At 34.9% G+C, this 9,952-nt stretch overlaps 2 protein-coding genes across 4 annotated transcripts; one reads left to right on the forward strand and one right to left on the reverse strand.

Moving 5' to 3' along the window:
- Positions 1 to 3,380: 3,380 nt before the first annotated feature.
- On the reverse strand, positions 3,381 to 6,005 carry LOC6583624. 2 transcript variants are annotated; one of them, XR_006357611.1, is made up of 6 exons: positions 5,880 to 6,004; positions 5,661 to 5,824; positions 5,472 to 5,605; positions 5,127 to 5,197; positions 4,898 to 5,070; positions 3,479 to 3,658 (listed from the first exon to the last, which is right to left on the reverse strand). XR_006357611.1 is itself a non-coding variant. In XM_002009254.4 (5 exons), exons 1-5 carry the CDS (start codon positions 6,003 to 6,005, stop codon positions 3,566 to 3,568), a joined length of 588 nt encoding a protein of 195 aa, XP_002009290.4. In that variant the 3' UTR covers positions 3,381 to 3,565. The 2 variants fall into 2 exon arrangements, 1 of the variants encoding a protein (XP_002009290.4); XM_002009254.4 differs by lacking the exon at positions 4,898 to 5,070 and having other exon boundaries at positions 3,381 to 3,658; positions 5,880 to 6,005.
- A 1,578-nt stretch (positions 6,006 to 7,583) lies between these two features.
- Positions 7,584 to 9,595, forward strand: LOC6583625 (GDP-Man:Man(3)GlcNAc(2)-PP-Dol alpha-1,2-mannosyltransferase). Of its 2 annotated transcripts, none has more exons than XM_015162978.3 (5): positions 7,584 to 7,752; positions 7,813 to 8,005; positions 8,067 to 8,525; positions 8,623 to 9,299; positions 9,358 to 9,595. In XM_015162978.3, the coding sequence occupies exons 1-5, from the start codon at positions 7,736 to 7,738 to the stop codon at positions 9,431 to 9,433; spliced, it is 1,422 nt and encodes a 473-aa protein (XP_015018464.1). In that variant the 5' UTR covers positions 7,584 to 7,735; the 3' UTR covers positions 9,434 to 9,595. The 2 variants fall into 2 exon arrangements, with proteins under 2 accessions (XP_015018464.1, XP_002009291.2); XM_002009255.4 differs by having other exon boundaries at positions 7,584 to 7,749.
- Positions 9,596 to 9,952: the final 357 nt, after the last annotated feature.

Below are 9,952 nucleotides of genomic sequence, written 5' to 3' on the forward strand. Positions count from 1 at the left end.
AAACAAGTAAGAATGCTGCAGTCGAGACTGCTCGACTACGAGATCCTCTGAACCCTTCTCGATGGAATCACGCTTAAAAGAGGTGATTAAACCAAAAGAAGGTAAAAACAAGTAAGAAAGCTCTACTCGAGACTGCTCGAGCAATAGCTATTTCAATAATTTTTCGCATCTTTCTGCACACACACACACACATGCACACATACACGCACGCAAGCACCCACGCCTAAACACGCATGGGCTGCAGTGTGCGCTTACTATGAGAACTTAATTGTTAATAACTTTTTTGTGGACATACGATCTTCATGAAACTTTCAGATTATGATTATAACATGGATATGAACGCATTTGCCTAAGCAAATAATTTTACAAATATGTGAATGAGGGGGTGGATATAGGGTGGATATAGGGGTCAAATTTTAACAAAAACCGAAATTGTATAAATTGCATATAAATCTACACTAAAAATTTTGAGTCTTAGGCTTTAAAGTTGTAGGAGATATAATTTTATAACTTATCTTCGATAAGGTTTTTTATCGATAGAAAAATATCGGGAGGAGTTATCGATTTTTAAAGCAAAACTCGATATCCGCGTGGTATACACGGACATTTTACAAAAAAATTGAGGTTTCTAGCTCTTGTCTCTTCTGAAAACATACTGACAGACGGACAGACGGACGGACGGACAGACAGACAGACAGACATGCAGACAGACAGACGGACAGGGCTAAATCAACTCACCTCGTCGCACTGATCAAAAATATATACACTTTGTGGGGTCTGCCACGCCTCCTTCTGCCCGTTACATACTTTTTCACAAAACCATTATACCCTGATTTCCCATTAAAAATCGGTTCAGGGTATAAAAAATCCTAATTTAAGAACTGTTGGGCAATAAAATCATTGAAAGTGAAGTGCACGAAATAAGCTGTGACATGGAAAAGGCCAGTTATTTTAGTTTTCTTTAGTTTTAAATGTTATTTGTTAGAACAGAAAAACAATGAAGTATGTTAATACATAATGAATAACTGATAAATAAGATTCCATTAAGATTTTTTGAATATCCTTACTGGTTTAGCGGGAATACGGCTTTAAAATTTTACTATACCGCTGCACGACATGAGCTGTGAGCCACTGTATATATAAGATGATTGGAAGAAGATATCGGTGGAATATGTCCAAAAACTAATAAACGTCATCCGTAGACGATTTGAAGCGGTCATTGAAGCGAGTGTTAATAGTTTTAAGTTAGTTTAAGTTTTATTAATTATTTTTGCAGGACAACTTGAAAAATATAATGTAATTAAAACTATGTTGAAATCTCACACTTAGCTTTTTTAAGGCATTTTTATACCCTGAAACCATTTTCAATGCGAAATCAGGGTATAATGGCTTTCTTGAAATGTATGTAACAGGCAAAAGGAGGCGTGGCAGGCCCCACAAAGTATATATATTCTTGATCAGGGTGGCGAGCTGAGTGTGTGCGTGTGTGTGCGTGCGTGCGTAAAAGACGCGAAAAATTTGAAAAATTGAAATAGCTATTGTTCGAAGGGTTCAGGGGATCTCGTAGCCGAGCAGTGTCGACTAGAGCTTTCTTACTTGTTGTTTAATGTTAAAGAACAAGAATATAGTTTTTCCCATGCGAAAACACTTTCGTGTCAAGCTGTATACTAATTACAAAATGCCTCGCGCGGACCGGAACGGGTTTCATGACTCATGAGCGCCCACCACCTGACCAGCTATGCAATTAGAAAATACAAAGTCATACAAATATTATACACACTTTAGATCTCTACATATACGCATATTTGCAAGTTACGGATCGTGACGCCATATCACTCTAGTGACGGCCACATCCAAGGGTATACTTTTCCTGATTCAGTTTTCCAAGATTCAGTTAGCCAAAAGAGTAAAATATATCAGAATATTTAGATTTAAATCCGTTTAATTTAGTATTTATTGCTATTCCGAGCATCGTCTCATTTGGTTCAACTGCCAATACGGACTGCCCTTTGTCTGGCGGCGGCCTCTATTTAGCGCGCTTACGACGTCGACGTTGACGTCGTAGCAGCCGAGCGACAGTGGCCGCTGTCGCGTCAGTGGCTTCAGCGTGAGTGATTTCCTTTGCATTGTTTGAAGCAGGTCTAAATTCCGTGTGCTCAGACCGTGGACAAGTTCCAAGTTGAGGTGATATCCCCTTTTGGTTAGGTTTGTGATCACCGACGGCATCGCCACTAGATGTGCGTGTTGTTCCGGGTAATAGAACGTCAGGACTCGGATTTGCCCATCGCCTCGATGGCCTCTTCAATTTCATCCAGTTTTACTATGTGGATCAGGCTGAATTATCCATCCACTCTCCATCTGCTGCCCTGTCTCAACGTCACTAGTGGTCCGTCATATTTGAAGACGTGAAGAGCGTTGATATTAAGCATATTAATGAAAGTAATGGGATGCTGAATTAGTACAATATTAAATAAATGTTGCAATTGCGAAAAAACAATATATATATATATATATTATAATTATTATTATTATTTATTATTTTATTATTATTATTATAAATTATGTGACAGTTTAAAAATAAAACCAGTTATTGAAATTATAAAAATCATAATATTTTATTCAGTGTCAAAATTAAAATAAAATCAAAGTAAATAGGAAAACAAAACTTATGCATGTAGAATTGTATGCATATATGTACATATTAATTGTCGAATTCAGTTATGATTTTAAATGAAAAAAGTAAATAGTATAAAAAACTTAAAAGCAAAGTTAAACCTATTTTATTTTATATATGTACATATGTATATTATATATGTACATATGTACAAATGCATACAAATGATGTAGAAATGAATACATATAATACGCTTTACTAACCAGCATAACCGAATTGCAGCAAAAGTACGTCACAGGGCCGTAGCAAACAAATCAATTGCGTTCGTTCTGCTCCCATCTCGCTCTCGTTTTTCAACTACCGCTCTGACGAAGCGTAGTCGCTCATTTCGTTTTGTGCTATTGCTATCGCTACAGATTTTAACACAACAAACTACGAGAGCAGAGCAGAGCTCATACATTTTTTCCTTCGACTATGGCTCTGCTACGGCTCCCGTCCTAAGTGAGAGCGGTAGCAAGAGCAAAACGAAAAACTACGGAGTAGCGTAGCATTTTCAAACGCTGTTTAGCGCGCTTACGACGTCGACGTCAACGTGGTAGCAGCCGAGCGGCAGCGGCCGCTGTCGCGTCAGTGGCTTCGGCGTGAGATATGTTGGGAAGCAGAGGTGTCAAGCTGGTGGTAGGGAAGAAAGGAGGTGCTATGCATTGACTGGTGTTAACTTGCATTTGTGATTCGACTTGGGTTTCTTTAGTGAAAACACGGAATATTTTATATCATACAATATTTATTATTTTATTATTAACATATTCAACATGAGCTGGTGGTTTTAAAATTGCCCATATAAAAAAATATTGTATTATAATCGACAACATTATAAGTTGAATCTAGTTATTATTATATGTTTAACATAAGAATACATATTAACACCACACAAAGGGTTATTATTTATTTTTAAGGGATTTCAAACGGAACTACAACCGCTTCTCTATGATCAACTTGTATACTTAATACAGCGGCGACGGATTTTTGTATAAATATTCGCATCTGAAAGTATTATAAAAAAAATTAGTGTTATTACATTAAGGCTTAGTGTTAGTTACGGCTTAGACTAGTGTTTTTACATTTAAGTTTAGTATTATCCTAAATAAATAAACACAGATTAGACATATAAATGATAATTAATTAAAATGAGCCAAGCTTGATTTTTTATACCCTGAACCCATTGAAAATGGGAAATCGGGGTATAATGGTTTTGTTGAAATGTATGTAACAGGCAGAAGGATGCGTGGCAGACCCCATAAAGTATATATATTCTTGATCAGGGCGACGAGCGGAGTCGATTTAGCTCTGTCCGTCCGTCCGTCCGTATGAGTGCGTCGATCTCAGAAGTTATAAGAGCTAGAGAGCTGAAAGCATGCATACTCGTGTGTACCAAACGCGGTACGAGTTTGCTTTATTTTTTCGATAAATCATCCGATAACTTTTTTATCGAGAATAATCGAAAAATTGATTTTGTTTTTTTTAGCTAATTTGAGCACTTTTAGACCTGGAGTCTTCAAATTTGCGTTGTATATAAAGTTAATCGATACAAAGATTTTGTAATTTACAGATTTTGGATACCATGCTCCCATGCTTTGTAAAAAACGCATTTCAATTACTAGAGACTTGTTCTTTGGAATGTACACACATTGAACATTCAACAAATAAATTCTCATAATATTGCCCACACTGCAGCGCAACCCAAGCGCAGTCACTGCTTATCTCGCCGTTAGCATATGTATGTATATGTGCATAAAAGAAGTGCAGAATGATTAGAACATCAGCTTGGAGGGTATCTCCTAGTCGAGCAGTCTCGACTAGAGCCTTCTTGTTTTGTTTACTGTTGATTCCTAATGAACTCTAAACACGTGACGTAAATTTATTGTGTGAAGTGAAATAAAAAAGTAGAGTGTGACTTCAAAAATTGACTATAGAATCAGTAATTATTGATGATCATTAATTATTGAAGCCTTTACGGTTGTTGGAGACTTTTTATGAGATATGGAGAAGCTTTTCACTAAACAAAGCACCTGTATCTTGTTACCGCATATTGTCTTTATAGTACCTATGAGAGATGCAAAAGATGTGTTTTTGTCGGGTGAGTTCGGGAGCTAGAATCCTAGGAACTTTTGTGAAGTCGGAGTTCTTCTTATGCATTAAGTAAAATAGTGGCTCATGTAAGGTGTGATTTTTTTGTTAGTGAATATTTTGAATAGTGTTGTGGAACACTGCCCCAGGGAATACCTTATCCGATTTGTGTACTTGTGGAGAAGTGTCCATCAATATGTATGGTGTGTCAGAGTGTTTGAGTTTGTGCAGGACACTTTCCTGCTAAACACACTCGAAAGAAGTGGCATATCGTGCGTGGGTATGTAAATAATGAGAAAAGCAGCTCTACGCAGGGATCAGGATGCCACCTTGTGGAACACTACCGTATTGAGAGAATAAATAAAAAAAAAACAAATTTACTAACCTGAGCAGTATCATCTAAATGAATACCTTTTGATATATAAGATTGATGGTTGGGTACGTCCTTTAATAGGCCTAAAAAAAAGAGAAGAAAATATTTGATGGATTAATTATATCCCTATTCTTGACACATGCAACAGAGTTTGAAGACAAATTAAAATATGTATATTTTCTAACCGTTTCGAAATTGTGAATTTTTAATATAATGTAAAAACAATGAGCTGATAACTCTGATCCACTTACAAGGACCCGGTCATTATTTAATTTTAATAAGTTGACATTGTATATAAAATTTATTATCATCTTTTACTTTCATATCATCTACATATAAATTATTGCGATATCAAACCTTTTTGTACAAAGCCAGGGTGTTGAATGTTGTTCCATTGCTGTTGAAGACGCTGTGAATATAATTTAATCCTATCTGAATACTCTTGATGTTCCAAGGTGTGAGAATCCAGGGCTCCCACATTGATCATGTTGCTAAAGTACAACAAAAATAAAAGTAATAATATATATATGATTTCTTTGTACGTACATTGCAGTATTTTGCACCAATCTTGATAACGCATTTTGGTCATCCTTCTTTGGTAGTGATTGAGAATAATCATTGCTTAAATCAGCTGAGTTACTTCGCCGCAAAGCTGGACTTTGATTAACAGAATCCGCAAGAAGATGCGTCCTTTCGCTGGGTTCAATGCCCTATTGAAAATGTTTTTAATTATAATAATAATAGAACACATATTCATGACCTCACTTGACTGCCAAGGTCATCTGTACAATGCCAACAATTACAAATGGATGCTAAGCATTCCCATATAGAACGAATGTAGTCCATATCTACGCTGTTATTGTTAATCATATTTAGTGATGGAAAAAGCATCCACAACAACGGCATTCCCGAAATGTAAAACAAAATGTGAGTGTTGTAAAACATCATTTTTAACTTTATCTTACGATAAATATGCAAACGTTCTAGGTCTTCAAGCGATGATTAACTTTGATTTATTAATTTGGGGATGAACGATAAATTACGTAGCAGAAATATGTTTTAAAAATTTATTTGAATTAATTTTTTAAGATATCATGACTTGATAGCTCCTGTGCGAAATATATTAATGTAAAATATCGATATATACCAAATTAATGGCAAACAAAAGTAATAATACTACCAATAATAATATAATAATAATACTACCCATCGGAGACATCGAAAATCTTAAAGATTGAAGGCTCAAAATGAGGACAGATTACTCTGCAGCATAGCTCGCAAATAACTGTTGACACTTTTCGTTGTCTGCAAATAAGTGTCTTTCACTGATAGAATCAAAAAGACTCAGACAGAAACTGATTTTGTCGCGACTGGCCTAGGTCTGCTCACGGTCTGAGCGAGAATGTTATTTCTGTTTTCGTTTCGCTCAAGTCAGTCACTGATCGTTTGCTTAAGTTTAATGAAACAAACAGTCTTTTGCGTATGTATGCGATTGTTGCGTTCTTTTATGTATGTATGTATGCATGTATTTACATGCACACAAAGGCAAAGATCATTTCTTTTGAGTTTTTTAGTCAAACTGTCTTTTGCTGAAAGTCATTGTGTGACCGAAAATCTTATTAGTCTTTACGGGACTGTTATTTGAGAGCGTCACACGAATGAGTCATTCCAATGCGTCTGACCGAAACCGATTCTAAACAAAACAGAAATCGGCAGCGGTGCCCTGCAATGTTTTTAATTTTTTTCAAATTACAGCTAACATCGATGTATGTGAGGGAGAGCGCCTAATAGTATGGCAAAAACTAAAGTATCGTATTTATTATTAAAGTATCGGAGCGTATCGAATATTTCAGATCAAATAAGCGATTTTTTTGAAGAAATCGATGTTTTTTGTTACCTTAAAGTATTGATGTAAATTTGAAGGAAAACATCGATGTCGATGTCCCTAAATATTTTCAAAATCAAGCATCGATGTTGGATTAATACATCGGATTATTTATTTATTTTTTTTTTACTTTTTTACTGGTGCTCTCATAGCGTTATTATTATTTAAAAAAAAAATTAATAAAATAAATAAAAATAAAAAAAAAACTTAAAAGTATTCAACATTTTTTGACAAACATATAAATATAAAAATAAAAATGAGCTTTCATAGTAGTATTTTGCTTAAGGCCTAACTTTAAAATTTTTAACATAGGAGAAATATCTTATACATTTCACTAAAATTAAACAGAATTACATATTATTTTAGAGGAACAGAAGATACTAAAACAAAACAACAAAAAAATTGATTGCAATTTCAAATAAATTAGGATAGGTACTTTTCATACCATCTCAGAAAGAAAAAGGGTTTCTTTCAAATGGGGTTAACTGCATTCGCAGATGATGTTTTGCAAAACATCGATGCATCGTTCAATATCGGTATCAGCGAAAACATCGGTAAAAATTGGTAATAAAACACCGATGATTTTTTACATTACTACCTTAAAGAACATAAACCAACACAATCAACAAGAACATTATGAGTGCGACAAATTCTTTATAATTTTAGGAATATAAAATTTCTACTACTATTTCGAGAAACTTTAAATAGATATTGTAATAAATATTAAAACTATAACATGGTGATAATAATGTTGTATGATTTTATAAATATTATGAAAAAAATGAGTTTTAATTAAAAATTTTTTTGCAATAGATGCTGGTGCTTTATATTGTTGCTGGGTATCGCGTCTACATTCCTGTTTTGTCTACGTCAATGGATTCGAAATAAGAAGAAAAAGCTACAATCCCAGTCAGATAATAAATGGAATGTTGGCCTGTTTCACCCATATTGCAACGCTGGCGGTGGCGGCGAGCGTGTCTTGTGGTGCGCTGTGAGGGCGTTGCAGGTATATATATATATTTAGGAATAATATATGTTTATATACAAAGAATTTCGTTTCGCTTTAGAACAAGTATGATAAAATAAAGATAGTCATTTACACAGGAGATATTGATGCGACGCCCAGTTCGATTCTGCAGAAGGCGAAAAACGTATTTAATATAACGTTGGAAGCTGAACAAATTACATTTGTATACCTTAAACAGCGACAATGGGTTGAGGCGAGAAAGTATCCTCACTTTACATTGTTGGGGCAAAGTTTGGGCTCCATTGTATTAGGTTTGGAAGCAATATGCAAATTTCCACCAGATATCTTTATTGACACCATGGGATATGCTTACACGTTTCCTATCTTTCGCTACTTGGCTGGTAGTAGAATTGGATGCTATGTTCACTACCCTTTAATAAGTACCGATATGCTAAGAAAAGTGCAATATCGGCAATCATCTTTCAACAATAAAGCGTATGTTGCTCGGAATCCTTTTCTTACCTGGATAAAGCTCACCTATTATCGCTTGCTTTCTAGGGTAAGTAATTTATGATGACGTGTGAATATAAATGTAACGCATGAATATAACATCTATAATATAGAGCACATAGTAATGTGACATATTTTATTTATAGGCATATAAGTGGGTAAGCTGCTGCTCCGAAACTATTATGGTGAATTCCACTTGGACTGAAAACCATATTGTTGAACTGCTGAATGTTCCATTAAAAACGCATCGAGTATATCCTCCATGTGAGATTGAGCACCTGAAAAAACTAGAACATATAGAAAACAATGACGAAATCATAATAGTGTCTGTGGGGCAGTTTCGACCCGAGAAAAATCACCCATTACAATTACAAGTTTTGTATGAGCTAAGGACTTTGCTGGCTAAAGATGAAGCGCTCTGGAATCGTATTAAACTGGTTATAGTAGGATCTTGCCGGCATGAAGAAGATTACGAAAGGCTTCATAACATGGAAGACCTCGCAAAGCATTTATCTCTTGAGAATTCAGTCGAGTTTAAAGTAAATGTTTCTTATGATGACCTCTTAAATATATATAAACAAGCTATAATTGGCTTACATACTATGTGGAATGAGCACTTCGGAATCGGAATCGTTGAATGCATGGCAGCTGGTATAATAATGATTGCTCATAAGTCAGGTGGTCCATTATTTGATATCATTGAGACATCTGAAGGTTCGCAAAATGGATTTCTTGCCACCGATGCGGTTGAATATGCAGCTAGCATATTAAATATTATAATTAATCCTGCTGAAACGAATAGGAACATAAGGAATGCAGCACGGTGCGTACTTTTTTATTTAGTAGCGCTGACCATATTTTTAATTTTGTTTACATTTCAGATCATCTGTTGAAAGATTTTCAGAAAAAGAGTTCAACAACCAGTTTTTACGAGCTATTTCGCCCCTTTTTGTATGAATGACTGGATAACCAATTATGAAATTCTATACATATGAGCTTGTGGACAATATCTTTTACAAAATGTCAAATATGTCAGAAAGTCAACTATTTAATTGATAAGTCGAAAATTATATATAGACGCTAGATTTTTTGCCAAAGTAATTATCTTTAATTGTTTCAGCTCTTTGTGTTATGTTTTTCATTTATTGGAGAATGTTTCTCGTGCGTTTGAATATATTTATATATATATTCAAATGCATTTGAAAACGAATGGTCCTCATAATATCAATATCTACCTAAATTAAATCTACCAAGAGCATAGTGTAGACCAAATACCTACACTACATTGAACTTATTTAGAAACAAAAATTAAACTTCAATATTAGAAGAAGTAAGAGAGCTCTAGTTAAGACTGCTCGACTACGAGATTCCCTGAACCCTTTGAGCAACTAATATTTCAATAATTATTCGGTTCTTTTCTGCTTACAGAAGAAACACACACACTCCCAGACACACATACATAGGCACGCACGCATA

This window comes from Drosophila mojavensis, unplaced genomic scaffold (assembly GCF_018153725.1).
Source record: "Drosophila mojavensis isolate 15081-1352.22 unplaced genomic scaffold, ASM1815372v1 contig_74, whole genome shotgun sequence".
In the NCBI taxonomy this organism is placed as follows: domain Eukaryota; kingdom Metazoa; phylum Arthropoda; class Insecta; order Diptera; family Drosophilidae; genus Drosophila; species Drosophila mojavensis.